The sequence below is a fragment of the Bidens hawaiensis genome, unplaced genomic scaffold (assembly GCF_021521415.1).
Source record: "Bidens hawaiensis isolate Kalapana, Puna unplaced genomic scaffold, B.hawaiensis_p1.1 tig00012652_1, whole genome shotgun sequence".
Classification (NCBI taxonomy): Eukaryota; Viridiplantae; Streptophyta; class Magnoliopsida; order Asterales; family Asteraceae; genus Bidens; species Bidens hawaiensis.
The window spans coordinates 518318-538041 of NW_027492048.1; the positions used below are offsets into that span (position 1 = coordinate 518318).

At 43.7% G+C, this 19724-nt stretch overlaps 1 protein-coding gene and 1 non-coding gene across 2 annotated transcripts; one reads left to right on the top strand and one right to left on the bottom strand.

Moving 5' to 3' along the window:
- Positions 1 to 15138: 15138 nt before the first annotated feature.
- On the bottom strand, positions 15139 to 15243 carry LOC143541860 (small nucleolar RNA R71). The gene has a single exon (XR_013136819.1). It is a non-coding gene; the product is annotated as a small nucleolar RNA R71 (small nucleolar RNA).
- A 376-nt stretch (positions 15244 to 15619) lies between these two features.
- LOC143541855 (uncharacterized) lies at positions 15620 to 19145 on the top strand. Its single transcript, XM_077034563.1, has 5 exons — positions 15620 to 15718; positions 15849 to 16178; positions 16380 to 17570; positions 18589 to 18687; positions 18789 to 19145. The coding sequence occupies exons 1-5, from the start codon at positions 15620 to 15622 to the stop codon at positions 19143 to 19145; spliced, it is 2076 nt and encodes a 691-aa protein (XP_076890678.1).
- Positions 19146 to 19724: the final 579 nt, after the last annotated feature.

Consider the following 19724-nt stretch of genomic DNA (forward strand, 5'->3'; position numbering starts at 1 on the left):
AAAACTATGGTTTATCGGGTGTAGAATTGCAAATTGTTGAGTTTGATGCGTTAGTTGATCGGGTGACCAACCGATTCAGTTTGTGCAGCCCTAGGAAGGTTTAAGGGCTGTGGAAAAATTAATTTTTTGGTGCTCGGGGCTGTCGTGGTTAGTGCTTCGTCAATCTAGTCGGCGGTGCACAATTTTTCGTTTAAATGTTAAAGTAAGTGTTGTAAAAAGGAACCGTCAACCCTATCAACTCGCGCGACATAATTATAATGAATTAAAAGAGTTAAGATGGAATTTGGTCCATTCGGGGCTGATTCGTTTAACAAATGGTTTTAAGGCTTATTACACGCGCATTCGACCCAATTTGATTATCCTTGGGCCTTGGGCCAGGTATTGGGCGTTGGGCCAAGTTGTTGGGCCTTGGGCCAGTTGTTGGGCCTTGGGCCAAGTTGTTAGGCGTTGGGCCAAGTTGTTGGGCCTTGGGCAAGGTATTGGGCCTTGGGCCAAGTTGTTGGGCCTTGGGCCAAGTTGTTGGGACCTAGGCCAAAGTGTTGGTCTTGTACGGCCCATTAGGCTAGAGTGTTCCCACAGTGTAGTTTAGTAACGCGTTATGTATAATTTACAGGCACTTGCCTGTGATTGTGCGCTTAGAAACTTCCTAGCTCGTTGCAAGTATTCGATCGATCTCAGGTGAGTTCATGATGCCCTTTTTACTCATTTTACTTTTGGGCTAGCATGCGCACCTAAATGTTTTCTTACTTGATGAAATGTTTTAAAATGATTTTATATAGGCTTGCTAGTATATGGTAAGCCTTGGGATGTTAAATATATATATATATATATATATATATATATATATATATATATATATATATATGTATATACATTATTTCCTGGCCTCTATTTGGCGATGTTGTAGTCGTTTCGACTACTGATGTTGTGTATGCCTACTTTGTGTTTGCATGCACTAATGTTACGTGTTTGGGTTGTACATTTGCTCGACCCTGAAGTTATACGTGGATGTTATATATATATACTGATATGTATATAGGGATGTTTTTGAATGGATGTTTACATATATATTTGTATATGTATGTATGAGGATGTTTAAGTTCGGTAATGATGATTAGATGGATGTACCCTTTTACTTTTAGAAAACCTTTGGTATGACTATCATGATTTTTACTACTGATACCTTTTACTTAAAAACTTGAACTCACTCAGCTCAAGCTGACTTTGTGTGCATGTAAGTGTAAGTTTCAGGATTTGGAAGAGGACGCCTTATCGCTTGGACGTGCACGGAACTACTTGGATGGTGAAGGGCATACTGGAAGGAAGAATTGTTATGAATATTTTATTTCAAGGAAACTTATAAAAGTTATACTTACTTTGGATTTTGGGCAAAATTCCCGGGTTTCAGGAACTTATTTTATTTTACATGTTTTTCGCAAAATTGATACTCTGATACATTTGTTTTAATGGAAGAAACGGTTTTTAAGTTTATTTAATTTTACGAGTGTTTTGAATGATTACCAACTGTTGGGTTCCCGGGGTTCGGGGCCTTACAAGTTGGTATCAGAGCCTTGGTTCGAGGGATCCGAGCATCCCCGAATGCTTGGACTCGAACTGTAAGAAAAGAGACCAGTATGCCCACCGCGAGTAGCTGCACGCCAAGGGGTAACCTTAAATTATTTAGTCATTCCTTTATAGTTAAGATTTCCCTTATGTGATTAACTGATAAGTGTTAGATAGAGTGCTAATATGGTCAGGGGCCGGGGGTGATTAGGACGGGCGGGTAAAGTAAACGACTAATCACACTTGGTCAACGTCATTAGCAGTTTACCCTTACCTTACATGTTCTAAATGCCACTTGTACTTAATCATATTAAAACTCTGTCTTTGTAGGAATAAGTCATGGTTAATACTCAAACAACCAGGAGAGGTGCTTCTAGCGGTCGTGGTCGTGGTCGTAGGCCACGTGCCGAAGCCGAGAATGAAATTCCTACTCCCCAGCAGGAAACTCCGATTCGTGAGGAGGGGGGTAACCCTGCCTTAGATCCTGCTTTACTTGCGGCTATCGCGGATGAGGTTTACCAGGTGCTCCATAGCGCCATCCCAGAGATCGTTGCTGAGTCCGTCAGGGTCATGGAAGAATCACTAGTTGGTAAGGGTTCGGATAGGGGAAGGAAGAGTATAGAGGTGCAGGTCGAAGAGGAAGAGGAAGTGTATGTACCGAGTGGGGATGAAGATGAGGTGCGGACTGTTAGTGTATCGACCCGGGGTGGCTCGTATGGTGACTTTAAGAAACCCCCTTCTTTCGATGGTACTAAAGATGCCTTGGCAGCACACCAGTGGGTAAGAGAGATGGAGGCCGTACTGAGGGTTAGTAAGTGCAAGGGGGATGATATGGTGACTTATGCAACTACCTCGTTTCATTCCGAGGCACTATGTTGGTGGGATAACTTGGCGCAAGCTATGGGTGATCATACGATTAAGAGGATGACGTGGGATGAGTTGAAGAAATTGGTTCTCGATCGGTTTTGTCCTCCGCATGAATTGGATAAGATAGAACAGGAATTCTTGACCTTGGAGGCTGGTTCTATGTCGCATAGGGAGTATACCACCAAGTTTAACAAGATAGCTCGCTTATGTCCCGACTTGGTTACTCCCGAAGCCAAGAGGATTAAGAAGTACGTGAAGGGACTTCTGGTGGATATTCGTAGGGGTGTGCTGACTACCGACATGAACTCTTTTCACTTGGTGGTCACTCTAGCAGGTACGTTATATGATCAGAGGGAGAAGTTACCGCCTACCGAGAATAGGAGGGCATGGAACGCAAATTCGTACGGTAAGCGGCCAGGGGGGAACAATTTTTACTCGTCCGGGAAAAGGGTAAAGACTGAGACTTCTGAGTTTAAAAGGGATGCAGCGCCTGGTAATTGCAAGAAGTGCGGGAAGCCGCACAAGGGGGAGTGTAGGATGGGGTCTGGCACTTGTTTTTGTTGTGATAAGGTAGGACACCCCCATTTCGAGTGTTCGACATTGACCTGTTTCCGCTGTAAGGGTTCGGGTCACTTGGCATCAAACTGTCCTTCCATTAAGGCGGGGGGGGGGGGGGGTCCGGGCAGGGGACTTCCTCGAGGTGGAAAATAGATGAGAAGCCGAAGGTCAGGGCGAGGGCCTTCAACATCTCCAAGAAGGAAGTGAAAGAGGAGGCGGATGTCATTTCAGGTAAATTTTTCCTTATTTAACTTTCATTACACCGTTATAATTTCTTGTTCCTTTGAAATCGTATGTTTTGATCGTGTAGCTAAGCAGTAGTATAATATTTTCCTAGGTACCTTTCTACTTGATGAATTATAGGCGTCAGTTTTATTTGATTCGGGCGCCAGTAGGAGTTTTGTGTCTACCGATTTCTGTTCCTTGTTGAATAAATCACCCGAGCGCGTAGTCGATGGGTTTGAGGTTGAGGTCACCGTAGGAAAATCCGTGTCCGTGTCTAGGGCTATTCAGGGTTATTCGATCGAGTTGTCTGGTTATAGATTTCCGGTGCGACTGTATCTGATGCCGCTTGGTTGTTTCGATATGGTGCTCGGGATGGATTGGCTCGCGAATGTTGATGCTCAGATCATTTGTGGTCAGAAACTCGTTTGTCTAAGGGCCCCGGATGGGACTCGGATTACGGTCTTCGGTGATCGGAATGTTGCGACACCACATATTATATCCATGCTTAAGGCGGGGAAGTTGATGCAGCGGGGGTGCGGGGCGTATCTGGCTTATGCTATGAATGTGAATACCGAGGTGGCTACCATCTGTGATGTTCCTATTATTCAGGATTTCCCGGATGTATTTCCAGATGATTTGTTAGATGTGCCGCCGGATCGCGAGGTCGAGTTCCAGATAGACCTTGTACCGGGCGCTAAACCCGTTGCCCGAGCTCCCTACCGCCTAGCGCCGAATGAAATGAAGGAGCTTATGGCTCAGTTGGAAGACTTGCTCGATAAGGGCTTTATTCGACCGAGCATCTCGCCTTGGGGTGCCCCGGTCTTGTTCATTAAGAAAAAGGACGGTAGCATGCGAATGTGCATTGACTACCGTGAGTTGAATAAGCTCAGTGTTAAAAATCGGTACCCGCTCCCAAGGATCGATGACTTATCGATCAACTCTAAGGGGCTAATTGGTTCTCGAAGATCGACCTTAGGTCCGGGTATCATCAGCTAAAGATTCGGGAGGAGGATATTCCTAAGACGGCCTTTCGCACTCGTTATGGACATTACGAATTTCTGGTGATGTCTTTCGGTTTGACCAACGCACCGGCTATGTTCATGGACCTTATGAACCGGGTGTGTAGACCGATGCTAGATCGTTCGGTTATTGTGTTCATCGAAGACATTCTTGTGTACTCAAAAAGTGAATCCGATCACGCCGGTCATCTCAGGGAAGTGCTGGAGGCTCTGCGAAAGAACAAATTGTATGCGAAATTTTCTAAGTGTTCCTTCTGGTTACGTGAGGTTCAATTCTTGGGACATGTTATTAACCTAAGTGGTATTCTGGTTGACCCTGCAAAGGTGGAAGCCGTGAATGAATGGGAGTCTCTTACATCTCCAACCGAAATCCGTAATTTTCTGGGTTTGGCGGGGTATTACCGCCGCTTTATCCCGATTTTTCGAAAATTGCTTCTTCGCTAACCAAGCTGACTAAGAAAAGTGTTAAGTTCGTTTGGGGTACGGAACAGGAGGAGGTTTTTCTCGAGTTGAAGAACAGATTGACGCATGCCCCGATATTAGCTTTACCTGATGACACCGACGATTTGGTGGTGTATTCTGATGCCTCTTATCAAGGGCTTGGGTGTGTTTTGATGCAGCGAGGTCGAGTCATCGCTTATGCCTCACAACAATTGAAGCCTCACGAGGCGAATTATCCTACCCACGATTTAGAACTGGCAGCAGTTGTGTTTGCGCTTAAGTTGTGGAGACACTATTTGTACGGTGTTCCTTGCGTTATTTATACCGATTATAAGAGCTTAAAGTATTTCTTCGAGCAAAAGGAACTGAATATGTGACAGCGTCGATGGTTGGAGTTGATTAAGGACTACGACCTGGAGATCATATACCATCCGGGTAAGGCTAACGTGGTGGCCAACGCGTTAAGCCGGAAGGAGAGACCAAAACCTATTCGTGTGAAATCCTACCAGCTTATTCTCAAACCCGTCATTTTGAAACAAATAGCCAACATACAGAATGAAGCGTTGCAGGTGGAATGGATTCTGTTAAAGCGTATTTGGGGTCAGGAAAAGTTGTTGGAAGACGTAGGTGAAGGGGTGAAATATAAGGATGGTCGTTTATGGGTACCGAGGTATGGAGGATTCAGAGATAAAATTTTGGATGAGGCACACAAGTCGCGCTATTCTATTCACCCGGGCGCGACCAAGATGGACCAAGACTTGAAGAAAAATTATTGGTGGCCTGCAATGAAATTTGAGGTGGCTCGGTACGTGAGTAAGTGTTTGACGTGTCTACAGGTTAAGGCCGAGCATCAGAAGCCATTTGGGAAACTTCAGCCGTTGGAAATACCTGAGTGGAAATGGGAACATCTTACCATGGATTTCGTGACTAAACTGCCTCGTACTCCTAGGGGCAATTATGAAACCACTTGGGTAATCATGGATAGACTAACCAAGAGCGCTCATTTCTTGCCGATTCGAAAGACTTTTAACTCTGAGCAGCTGGCCGATGTGTTTATTCGTGAGATCGTCTCTAGGCACGGGGTGCCGGTGTCTATTGTTTCGGAAAGGGATACATGTTTCACCTCCAGGTTTTGGAAGAGGTTTCACGAGGAGATGGGCACCAAACTCCTCATCAGTACTGCCTATCACCCGCAGACGGATGGTCAGTCCAAGAGGACCATTCAGACTCTCGAGGATATGTTGCGGGCTTGTGTTATCGACTTTGGTGGTAGTTGGGACCGTCACTTACCGTTGGTGGAGTTTTCGTATAATAACAGTTATCACGCTACGATTGGGATGCCACCGTTTTAGATGTTGTGTGGTAGGAGGTGTAGAACTCCTGTCTGTTGGGGTTCCATTGGTCAAAGCAGTTAGGTAGTTTAGAGATGGTCGAGGCCACGACTGAGAAACTCGGCAAGATCAAAGCATTTATGAAGGCCGCGTAGGATTGTCAGAAGTCTTATGCAGATAAAAGGCGAAGGCCTATTGTGTTTGAGGTTGGTGATCGGGTTATGTTAAAAGTTTCTCCCTAGAAGGGCATTATTCGTTTTCGTAAGAGGGGGAAGCTCAATCCGAGGTTTATTGGTCAGTTCCGTATTTTGGCCCCGAGTTGGCGAGGTAGCTTATAGACTGGATTTACCCGAGGAGCTCGCGGGGATTCATCCTACTTTTCACGTGTCTCATCTGAGGAAATGCTTAGCGGATGAGGAGGCCCATGCGCCTCTTGACGATATTGAACTTGATGGTAAGCTGAATTACGTCGAGCAACCGATTGCTATCCTTGACCGTCAGGAGAGACGACTGAGGAATAAGGTGGTTAGGCAGGTGAAGGTGTAGTGGAGACACCGTAGGGGTTCCGAGGCTACTTGGGAGTCCGAAGACGAGATGAGGAAGCATTATCCGCAGTTGTTCTTGTTGCATCGGGATTCGGGGACGAATCCCATTGTAAGGGGGTGGACTTGTAACACCCGTTAATTTCGAATTCAAGGGTTAAAGGGTGTAGAGTATGTATAATTCTCGGGATTTATCCTACGTTTCTCGGAAGCCTTTATGTCACCCCGGTACATTAAAGAACCTAACCATTCCTTCCATTTTGCCTTACACTTGAATCTAGAAGGACTATAGTGTTATATCTTAAATTATAACAAAAAAAATAAACAAATAAAACCTAAACCTAAAACCCTGCAGCCCTAGGAAGGTTTAAGGGCTGTGGAAAAATTATTTTTTTGGTGCTCGGGGCTGTCGTGGTTAGTGCTTCGTTAATCGAGTCGGCGGTGCGCGATTTTTCGTTTAAATGTTAAAGTAAGTGTTGTAAAAAGGAACCGTCAACCCTATCAACTCAGGTGACATAATTATGATGAATTAAAAGAGTTAAGATGGAATTTGGTCCATTCGGGGCTGATTCGTTTAACAAATGGTTTAAAGGCATATTACACGCGCATTCGACCCGATTTGACTATCTTTGGGCCTTGGGCCAGGTATTGGGCCTTGGGCCAAGTGTTGGGCCTTGGGCCAAGTTGTTGGGCCTTGGGCCAAGTTGTTGGGCCTTGGGCCAGGTATTAGGCCTTGGGCCAAGTTGTTGGGCCCTGGGCCAAGTTGTTGGGCCTTGGGCCAGGTGTTGGGCCTTGGGCCACGTTGTTGGGCCTTGGGCCAGGTATTAGGCCTTGGGCCAGGTGTTGAGCCTTGGGCCAAGTTGTTGGGCCTTGGGCCAGGTGTTGGGCCTTTGGCGAAGTTGTTGGGCCTTGGGCAAGGTATTGGGCCTTGGGCCAAGTTGTTGGGCCTTGGGCCAAGAGTTGGGCCTTGGGCCAAGTTGTTGGGCCCTGGGCCAAAGTGTTGGGCTTGTACGGCTCATTAGGCTAGAGTGTTCCTACACTGTAGTTTAGTAACGCGTTATGTATAATTTACAGGCCCTTGCCTGTGATTGTGCCCTTAGGAACTTCCTAGCTCGTTGCAAGTATTCGATCGATCTCAGGTGAGTTCATGATGCTCTTTTTACTCCTTTTACTTTTGGGCTAGCATGCACACCTAAATGTTTTCTTACTTGATGAAATGTTTAAAAATGATTTTATATAGGCTTGCTAGTATATGGTAAGCCTTGGAATGTTAAATATATATATATATATATATATATATATATATATGTATGTATATGTATATATATTATTTCCTGGTCTCTATTTGGTGATGTTGTAGTCATTTCGGCTACTGATGTTGTGTATTCCTACTTCGTGTTTGCATGCACTAATGTTACGTGTTTGGGTTGTACGTTTGCTCGACCCTGATGTTATACGTGGATGTTATATATATATATATATATATATACTGATATGTATATAGGGATGTTATTGAATGGATGTTTACATATATATTTGTATATGTATATATGAGGATGTTTAAGTTCGGTAATGATGATTAGATGGATGTACCCTTTTTTACTTTTAGAAAACCTTTGGTATGACTATCATGATTTTTACTACTGATACCTTTTACTTAAAACTTGAACTCACTCAGCTCAAGCTGACTTTGTGTGCATGTAAGTGTAAGTTTCAGGATTTAGAAGAGGACGCCTTATCGCTTGGACGTGCACGGAGCTACTTGGATGGTGAAGGGCATACTGGAAGGAAGAATTGTTATGAATATTTTATTTCAATGAAACTTATAAAAGTTATACTTACTTTGGATTTTGGGCAAAATTCCCGGGTTTCGGGAACTTATTTCATTTTTCATGTTTTCCGCAAAATTGATACTCTGATACGTTTGTTTTAATGGAAGAAACGGTTTTTAAGTTTATTTAATTTTACGAGTGTTTTGAATGATTACCAACTGTTGGGTTCCCAGGGTTCAGGGCCTTACAGAATTCGTGTCCCTCCAACTCTATCTTACAATTCTTAACCATTCTCATAATTTTAACTGAGGTCTTATTAGCAGTTTCTACCATAAACGTTTCAGGCACATGGCACCAAATCATCTTAGCTGTTTTACAAAACGAAGTAGCTACGAAACTCCTAGTCGCACCTAAATCAAACAACACTGAAGCGGAAACACCGTTTACTAGGAACGTACCTGTCACAACATCAGGGATCTTCTTGGCTTGCTCTTGTGTCAACATGTAGGTTCTGGTCTTGGGACTAGACTGCTCAGCATCCTTCTTTCCGCTTCCCCCTAGCTTCATTGGCAGTGCACTCTCTCGCCATATGGCCAGTCTTTCCACACTTGTAACAGACAGGCTCAGGCTCGCTTTTACAATTGCGAGAGTAATGCCCTGTCTTCCCACACTTGTAGCAAGTGTTCATCCCGATTCCCCACTTACACTCACTCCCGTGCATCTTTCCACAAGCCTTACACGGCTTCCTTTCCCACACCTTCGGCTTCTTCTCCTTCGAGTTCCACAACTGAGTACCTGGGCGCTTAGCAAGAGCAAACCAGTTCTTCTCTTTCTTCTCTTCTACCACCACCACATCATCCATAGCCAGGTCATCGTAAACCATCTCTGCGAGTTAGACAGCAGAGTCAATAGTGGTAGGTTTACTAGCCCGGACTAAGGTGCGGACGTTTTGTGGCAGTCCCCTCAAGTAGCACTTGATCCTCTTGACTTTAGTATTCACCATTTCAGGCACTAGTCTTGACATGCGCTTAAACTCGGTGGTATATTCACGGTGTGTCATATTTCCTGCTTTCAGGTTCAAAAACCTCATCTCAACCCTTTCAACTTTTGCATCTGCACAGAATTTCTTCATGACCATTTCTTTCAAATCTTCCCACTTCATAGCCTTAATCTCGACAGGGGTCTTCCTTTGCTTAACCGTTTCCCACCAGAACATCGCTTCTTCCCCAAATGACTGAGTAGCGTAACCCACGGCTTGGTCAGGACGGCATTCGCTAATTCAGATAACCTTGTCAATTGCAGTTATCCATTGGAGAGTAGTGATTGCTTCACCCACACAGGTCAGATTCGGTGGGTCACAGCCCTTGAACGACTTGTAGTTACACCCACCATGGCTCTTCCTTCCCTTCTCAACCTTCTCCGACCAATCTTCACTTGACGCCCCCTTCTCAGTCTCTTCACCCTGCTTACTACCCTCTCCAATCTTTTCAACAGTTCTTGGATGACTCTCATTCGACTTTTCTTGATGTAGATTCTGCACTACAGCAGCTACTGCCTGAGTGATGGCAGCTTGGATAGCACAGTCAGACTTCTGTCTTCATCAGACTCGATAATTGGTTCTTCGGGCGGTACTTGGGTAACACATGGTCTACCATGGCGACTTGTGCAACTTCCTTTTCCAACAAACTTCTTAGCACCAGCCATTCGTATTCTATAGGAAAACAAACGTCATCACTTTAGGAATTGTTTAGTACATGGATAGTAAGGATAACATGTAATAACAATGGCCAGTTGTGATTAGCTGATCACAGTACTCTCCGTGTCCTACACACTTCCCTTTGTGAGTCCACTTGTGCTAGTTTCTACGTATAATAGTTAGACGATCACACGTTTCACATCTTCACACATAAACAAGCAATTCTATATCTAGCTATTAAGTTAAATCTCTTACTCATTCTTTACTAAACACAAGATCGTGATCAACTTACACAAGATGATTACTTTCCAAGCTTTCTTGGGAGACATATGGCATTCTTGGACTGGCATCTTCTTTCTTTTCTTCTTTAAGTCCCATTCTCCGTTCGAGTCTAAGCATATTGGTGCTTATTTCTCTCGAAATTATGCTCTGATACCAACTTGTAAGGCCCCGTTCCCGGTAACCCTACTTTGGTGTTGGATTTACTCATAAACATAGTTCTAAAATCAGAGTTAATTAAAACTTTCGTGGAATAATTAAAACTTCATGCATTACATTACAAAACATCAAATCATGTCTTAACATACAAATTGTCTTTTGATAAATATTAACATAAAACAGTCATGACACTTCTTCATAGATGCCAGTCTCTTTAGCTCATGCCATGTGTCCCTCCTCAAGCCAACTGCCTCAATCTATTTGCCTGCGTGCATACTAAAAGTCAGCTACGCTGAGTGAGTTCTAGTTTAACGAGTTACAGGATTATTCTTACACCCGTAGGTACCATTCTTACCTTTGTCTTGTTCTTGTTTCCTTTCGTCTTACATTCACATTACTTTATCTTTCATTCACAAATAATTATTATTACACATTCTTTTATTTAAAAACAAACATTACTTGTATTATTCTTGCATTATTCTTACACTTTGTTACAAACATACTGTCATTCTTACATTCTTGCACAGATATTATCAGGGTTGGCCACCCGACCTCTTGCACAGATATTATAAAGGTCTACCACCCGACCTCTTGCACAGATATTATAAGGGTCTGCCACCCGACCTCTTGCACCGATATCATAGAGTCGGCCACTCTATTCTTGCCCAGGTATTATAAGGGTCTGCCACCCTGACTCTTACAATCAAGTTAAGTTAACAACTAGACACGTACAAGTTCTTACAACTTTCTTTCAGTCTAGCATTAATTATTCACATTAACCATACACATATACATATCACTCGTCTTACAAGTATGCACACAGCCCCGAAAACATTTCAAAGAGAATTGGGGCTAGAACTCACTTGAAGCCGGTTTCTCTCGCCGTTAATGGTAATGCTCTTTCTTAGTTATGCACGGCTAACTGTACAATACATTACGCGTGTTAATTATCCATTACTACTACTTTTTACATCGAAGTTAATGATACCCCCAACTAACGGGGGCCCGGGGGTAGCGCCCCTGGTAGCAGGGTCTAGTGGCAGCAGCCCCTAGTAGGGTCCAAGGGGAATTTCGCATGGAATTTTGCATGGAATTTCACGTGGAATTTCTCTTCACATGGCCATTTCGCTTCGCATGGCCATTTTGCTTCGCATGCTTATTTCGCTTCGCACGGCGTGCGATGCGAAATTCTTGGATTTCTCATGGCATGCCATGCGAAACCCTTTTTCATGCAATTAAGACCCGATTACCTTATTTTGTGATTTTAGAGCCATCTTACCCCGAGACCCTTCCTTAGAACCCGTCTGAACCCTTTTTATGGGTTTCGGGTCGTACCAACTTTGTATACCCGTGTTTTATGAGGTCCGAACATCACCTTTTTGTTCTACAACAAACCCGTAAGGTTATAACTCACCAAGTTTATGTTTTTCTTACATCTTACAACCCCATCTATCATTCTATCAGTTTGCATGTCGGACTCAACCACAAAACTTAACCTTTTAAACCAAAACTCACCTTTTTGCTCTCGGTCGGGTTCGGATCTGGACAACTCGTAGATCTAGACGTGTTCTTGTTGTTTAAACGGTGTTTACATACGAAATTTTCCTTCTTCTTAGCTCGTATTTGGATCCGGGTGTTAGAGAGAGTATGTGTTTGTTTCTTGTGTGTGTGTGTGTGTGTGTGTGTTTGTATGTTTAGAAAGAAAAGAGAAATAGTGAGGAAGTGGTTGATATTTAAAGGGGGCTATGGGCCCCACCACCCACTCTCAATTCCCAATCCAATATTAACCAAACACTATCACACAATTAAATAAATGACACACGGTTAATAACAAATCCTTCTGTTATTTAATATTCTCAAAATAAGGATGTTACAAGTATGCACTTCGAGCAAGCCTAGACTATCGAGCATGGTTTTACTACTTCGAGCAAGGTCTTCAGAACCATTTTTGGTTGATTCTTCTAAGCGTTAAGGTTTTGAGCAAACTACACTTCAACGAGCAAGAGTATTCTTCTATCGAGCATGGACTACCAATCGAGCAAACAGCTTGATCATACAAGCTATAACCAAGTGTTACGAGCACAGGATGTACGAGCACAATGGGACAAGCATGGATGCAATAAGAAGATGTCATATGTTCAAAGTAAGGACTTCGAGCATAGTTCAGTTCTCCGAGCAAGATTTACATCCGAGCATGCTAACGATTGTTCAATAAGTCACTAGACAAAACTGAAGACATCAAGAAGAATGAGCTTGCTCGATGGACTAGTTTGAGCAAAGCAAGGATTAGTGAAGAGGAATGAAGCTTGCTGGAGGAGATTATCTTCACTGAAGATACTCTAAGTTAAGTATGCTGATGTAACACAAAGTGTACATCTTATTGCATCGAATTATCCTCATATTTGTGCCAAACTCCATGCAAATTCATTGTTTTAGGTACTTATTTGAGTTATTTGTGAATTTGCAGGTCCGGGCACTCGCCCGACAAAGAAAACATGAAAAGATGGCGTTTCGAAGGCAAAAACAACAATCTGCCAGACCTGCACACCCATGCCAGCCTATGCATGGGACCGTGCCAACCAGGAAATGTGCCAGTGCAAGCCAGTGCATGATCTAATGCTGAGAAAAGTCAAAATAACCAGCCCGTGCATGCCCGTGCCCGAATAGAGAAATCTGACATTTTAGTCAGATTAAAGCCAATGGTTGACTTACCACAAATAGGCACGATCGTGTGTTCCCGTGAACCTGCCCGTGCTAGAAGTCTAGAATGCATAAATACACCTCCATTATCCTTATTTCAAGTGTGGAGCCTTAGGGGAATTCTCTGAAATTGCTGGAAATTTATTGTGTGTGTTCTAGAGAGAATTCAAGGCTTCCATCTTGTGTGATCATCCTTGCAAGTAGCATTCATCATTCATCTTAGTTTGTAATTTCTTGTTCTTAACAATGCTTTGTAAGACTACTTTGATTTTGTTTGTTGTATCAAGCCTTATGGGCTAATACTTTTGTTACTTAGATTATGTTGAAACTTTTACTTATGTGATATTTATCTATGCTTGATTTTGGCAAGTTGGTGTTCTTCAAGTTTATGATATGTTCTTGAATATAGTTTAATGGTTGAATGCTTGTTTTAATTCCTAGTCTTATTAGTTTGATAGATGCTTGACCATAATATGTTGGAAAACTATTTGTTGAGTATTTGTTTGTGAACTTAGCTTGTGTATGCATACTTTGTTCATATCACTAAGTTAGGAATGACTAGTGAAAATTAATTTGGTTATGAATTTTAACAAGCATGAAACCTATCACTTGATATTGGAAAATTGTATGGTGATAACATGATTCTTTGAGTTGGTTGATGTTTACTAGAGATTAAGGCCATAATCCTTAGTTTATATTTTGCTAATTTAAAAGATTCATATGTTTAACTAGTGTTCTTGAGCTTGTCTATTTTACATGATTTTAGGTTGTTAGTTTGTTGTTTTCATGCTAGCTTTCCTTTAATTATGAGATTAGGTAGTTTTGACAAACTTACTAATCTATGGTTATTATCTTGAAAAACACCCATCATGGTGTTGTGTTGTGTTGTTAGTATTAGGTTGCCTATTTTGTCACTAAGTTTAAGTGGATGCATAGTCTAAGTAGCCTTGTTTGGATTGATTGTTAGTTATATTTTATTTTCTTTGTTATTGTTATACATTAGTTTAGTAATTTGAAAAATCAATTTGATTGCTTGTTCGGTTAAATTAATTACAAAGATTTATTATCAAAAGTTCGCCGTGTCCATGGATTGACACTCGGTTCTTACCGATACTTTGCTACAAACGATAGGTACACTTGCCTTTCATGTGTGGTTTGGTTGTTGGTGAAAACCATTTTTAAAACCCGATTTGTGTGAAACTTTTATTATATATATATATATATATATATATTCGCACACGTCAAGTTTTTGGCGTCGTTGCCGGGGACACAGTGTTTTACTCTTGAAAACGATACGAGTAATTGATTTGCCTTGTTGATATTTTTGCTCTATGTTATTTTAGGCTATTTCATTTTTATACATCTTGTTTTATTTTATTTTATTAGTTATATTTTTAGGTAGTTTTCCGTGTCTTGTTTATTTCCATTCTGTGTTTCTTTCGGGTGATGCATGTCCACCACACCCGGTCCTGATCTTGTTTCCCCCCTTTCCGAACCCGAGCGACATCTTCGAGAAGGTTTGAGGAGGAGAGCATGCGAGATTTCCGAGGTCTTTGAAAACGAAGTTGTAGAGGAGGACGCGAATCCCGAGGTTGAAGAGATGGCGGATCCGAACAATCAAGGTCGCATGGATGACTTCGCCACGCCGTCCCTCTATGGCTACGGTAGCGGTGTTAGGGAGCCCGAGATTACCGTGAGTTTCTAGATCAATTCGAGTATTATTCATATGGTCGAAAATTCCGTTTCTTTCCACAGCCTCTCGAACGAGGACTCTCATTCTAATGTTGCGCATTTCCTTCGATTATGTGCGACATTCAAGATTCAGGGGTGTACGGACGATGCCGTGAGACTCCGACGTTTTCTGTTCTCACTTCACGGGGCTGTCTAGGAGTGGTTAGAAGCACTCCCTTCCGGTTCCATCACCACTTGGAACCAATTAGTTGAGCAGTTTCTTCTTCAGTACTTCCCACCCGATAAAACTGCAAGATACTGGGCAAAAATCACTGGTTTTCGTGATGATGATGATGAGTCACTTCATGCTGCATGGGAGAGGTTCAAGGGCTTGTTGAGAAAATGCCGTCATCATGGTTTAAGTCGCGGACTTCAGTGTCGTACGTTCTTTGATGCTTTATCCGGAGCATAGAAGTAGGCCGTTGATCAGGTTGCGGGAGGAGATTTCGGTAGGTTTACTCCTAATGAGGCGTTGGATGTCTTGGAGCGAGTTGCTAAGAAGAGTTTTGCATATAATCTGCCTCGTAGTATTCCTTTCACTAAGGGCGTTCTTCATGTCGATTTAATACCCTCGTTTTCGCTCAGTTAGAAGCCTTGACCAAAATATTTGACCAGATGCAATCCGATTTGTCCAAATCTAGCTCTCGTTGTGGGGTGTGTGATGGGAAACACCAGACCAGTCAGTGCCAGCAGGCCATGGTGGTGGAGGATGTTGACTTTGTAGGCCGCCAAAACAATGCCCACAGCAACTCCTATAACCCGGGATGGAGAAATCACCCAAATTTTAGCTGGAAGATGGTGGTGGCAGTCAAAGTCAAAATTAAAAGCCACTAGGGTTTGACCGAAATCCAAATTACCAGAGTCAACCCCAGAACCAATCTTACCAGCAAAAGGCTCAGTTTCAGGGTTCCAGTAGTAGTGGTCAGTCCAGTGGTGGGTCTAGTGTTGAAAATCTTTTGACTTAGCTTTTGGCTAAAACCGAGACCTCAAACAAACTGGTTGAACAGAGGAACCTGAAGATTGATGAGACTCTCCAGAGACACAATCTCGAGTTGAGGAATCAAAAACCGTCCATTAAGACCATCGAGAATCAGGTTGGACAGATTGCTCAGCTCTTCTCTGCGAGACCACATGGTAGCCTTCCGAGTAACACTGAGATTAATCCGAATGCCGAGGCTAAGGCGATTTCCATGAGGAGTGGTAGATCCACCATTCCTGTTGATGCATCGGTATCCACACCAAAACCGATTGCCAATGAGATCGAGACTAAGACTCCTGGCGAGGTGCACCTGAGGGTAACCCCAGAAAGTACCGCACAAACCAGTGAGCCAATCAGGACTTATGTTCCTCCCATTCCATACCCAGGCCGTTTGAAGAAGCAGAAGATGGAAGAACAGTACGGGAAATTCTTAGAGCTTTTTAAGCAGCTTCACATTAATCTTCTGTTTCTCGATGCGTTGAAAGAAATGCCTAAGTATGCTAAGTTTCTGAAATAGGTCCTCTCAAATAAGAAGAAATTAGAGGAGCTTTCTTGTGTGACTCTGAATGAGGAGTGTTCTGGCGTCCTTCAGAATAAATTGCCCAAAAAAATGACCGATCCGGGCAGTTTTACTATTCCATGTTTGATCGGTAGTTTGTCGGTTAGTAACGCTTTACCCGACCTAGGTGCTAGCATAAACTTGATGCCTTACTCTGTTTTTGCAAAGCTAGACCTAGGTGAGCCTAAGCATACTCGCATGAGCATTCAGCTTGCCGACCGCCCGGTGAAATACCCAAGAGATATAGTTAAGAATATGTTTGTGAAAATCGACAAATTTGTGTTTCCTGTTGACTTTGTGATCTTGGACATCAATGAGGATAAAAATGTACCACTCATCTTAGGTCGTCCTTTCCTAGCCACTGCTAGAGCTCTCATCGATGTATGCACTGGCAGACTCACTCTTAGAGTTGGAGACAAGGAGGTGACCTTTGATATTCTGAGATCCATGCGCCACCCACATGATCATGATGACGTGCTCTACATTGATACCATCGATTCTTGCGTTTGTGAGCACATACAGGATACGCGTGAGGAGTACTCTTTGGATACTCAGTTGTGTTTTAGAGAGGTTTCTGACTTGGTCAGTGGGCCTCTGATTGAGGAGTTGGTCTGTGGCGTGGATGACGAGCCTCCTGAGTGTTTAGAGAGGATTGAGGATGTTGATCGCGTTGTCGAACCTAAGGCAAAACCTTCTGTTGTGGACCCACCATCTATCGAGCTTAAGGAACTCCCGTCCCATTTGGAGTATGCCTTTTCGGAGGAGGGGTCCCGCTTGCCTGTTATCATTTCTGCTGGTCTGTCGAGCGAGGAGAAGATGAAGTTGCTCGCGGTTCTGAAGAGGCACAAGCACGCGATCGCCTGGAAGACCATGGATATAAAAGGGATCAGTCCATCCTTTTGTAACCATAAGATCTTGATGGAGGAGGAGTACAAACCCGTGGTGCAGCACCAACGGGGTCTTAACCCTAATATGCAAGACGTTGTGAAGAAAGAGGTCATCAAGCTTCTCGATGCTGGATTGATTTATCCGATCTCTGATCCCCCATGGGTGAGCCCGGTGCAGGTCGTCCCGAAAAAAGGCGGTATGACGGTTGTTGTGAATGAGAAAAACGAGTTGATTCCTACGCGTACCATCATGGGATGGAGAGTTTGCATTGACTACCGCAAACTCAACGATGCCACAAGGAAAGACCATTTTCCACTCCCCTTCATTGACCAGATGTTGGAGGGACTATCAGGAAAGATGTACTACTGATTTCTTGACGGTTTCTCGGGATACTTTCAGATTCCCATCTCTCCTGAGGATCAGGGGAAGACGACATTCACATGTCCCTATGGCACATTCGCCTACCGACGGATGCCCTTTGGACTGTGTAATGCCCCAGCCACGTTTCAGAGATGTATGGTGGTGATTTTTCATGATATGATCGAGGACTCCATGGAGGTTATCATGGATGATTTTCTTGTTTTCTGGAGTTCTTTTGATCATTGTTTGAGAAATTTGGAGAGAATGTTGGCCCGCTGTGAGGAGGCCAACCTTGTTCTTAATTGGGAGAAATGCCACTTCATGGTGAAGGAGGGCATTGTGTTAGGGTATAAGATTTCATAGGCGGGGCTTGAGGTTGATCGAGCCAAAATTGATACCATTTCGAAGCTCCCGCCACCAAACTCGGTGAAGTCTATTAGGAGTTTTCTTGATCACACGGGATTCTATCGGCGATTCATAAAGGACTTTTCCCAAATCGCCCGCCCGATGACAAAACTCCTTGAGAAAGATACCCCATTTGTTTTCTCCTCCGAATGTCTTCGGGAGTTCGAGCTTTTGAAGGAGAAATTGGTGAATGCCCCAATCATAGTTTCCCCCGACTGGTCCTTACCTTTCGAGTTGACGTGAGATGCGAGCGATCTTGCAGTCGGGGAGGTCTTAGGTCAAAGTTGGGATAAGCACTTTCACCCGATTTATTATGCGAGTACGACACGGAATGATGCGCAGGAGCACTACACTACCACTGAAAAGGAGCTCCTTGCTGTTGTCTTCGCATTCGATATATTTCAGTCTTGTCCTTTCTAAGACCATTGTGTTAACGGATCATGCAGCCCTTCGTTATCTGTTCAGTAAACAAGATGCGAAGCCGAGACTTATTCGTTGAATTTTGTTGCTGTAGGAGTTTGCCATTGAGATTTGTGATAAAAAGGGTGCTGAGAATGTCGCAGTCGATAACCTCTCCCGTCCTGAGTGCTCAACTTCATCGGAACAAGTGGGGGTTCACATAAATGACAATTTCCCCCACGAGTTCCTCATGCATATCGAGACACGGGATGAGGATCATCCTTGGTTCGCTGACATTGCAAATTTTCTTGCTAGTGGGATCGTGCATACTCACCAGAAAAAGAAGAAATTCTTTCTGATGTTAAGCATTACTTTTGGGAGGATCCTTACTTGTTTCGTGTTAGTGCCGATCAGCTCCTGCATAGGTGTGTGTATGGTGATGAGGCTCGAAAGATCTTGAAACACTGCCACAAGGGCCCGACCGGAGGAAACTATGGAGCCACATCCATGGCGAAGAAGGTCTTTGACGTCGGTTTCTTCTGGCCAACCATCTTCCATGATGCTCATGACATGGTGCAGTCTTGTGATGCTTGCCAAAGGGCGAGCAACATCTCATCACGAGATGAGATGCCCCAGCGACCGATTCAGGTCTGCAAGGTTTTTGATGTCTAGGGCATCGACTTCATGGGACCTTTCCCGACTTCTTTTAGCCATCGTTACATCCTAGTAGCCGCTGATTACGTTTCGAAATGGGCCGAGGCGCAAGCCTTTCCCACAAATGATGCTAGGTCAGTGGTGAAATTCTTGAAGAAGTTATTCTCCCGCTTTGGTGCCCCCAAAGCACTGATTAGTGACCGAGGGACACATTTCTGTAATGCCCAGTTAGAAAAGGCATTGTCCCGGTATGGTGTCCATTATCGCTTCTCTACACCATATCACCCGCAGACGAGTGGGCAGGTTGAGGTCACGAATCGGGGCATCAAGAGGATTTTGGAGAAGACGGTTAGTCAGAACCGTAAGGATTGGTCCAAAAAATTAGATGACGCACTGTGGGCTTTCTGTACCGCCTACAAGACACCGATTGGTACGACACCGTTCAAATTGGTGTACGGGAAATCGTGCCATCTCCCTGTTGAGCTCGAGCATAAGGCATATTGGGCATTGAAATGTGCGAATCTTGATCTTACATACGCGGGTAAAAACAGGATGGATCAGCTGCATGAGCTTGACGAGTTGAGAGGCCAAGCTTAT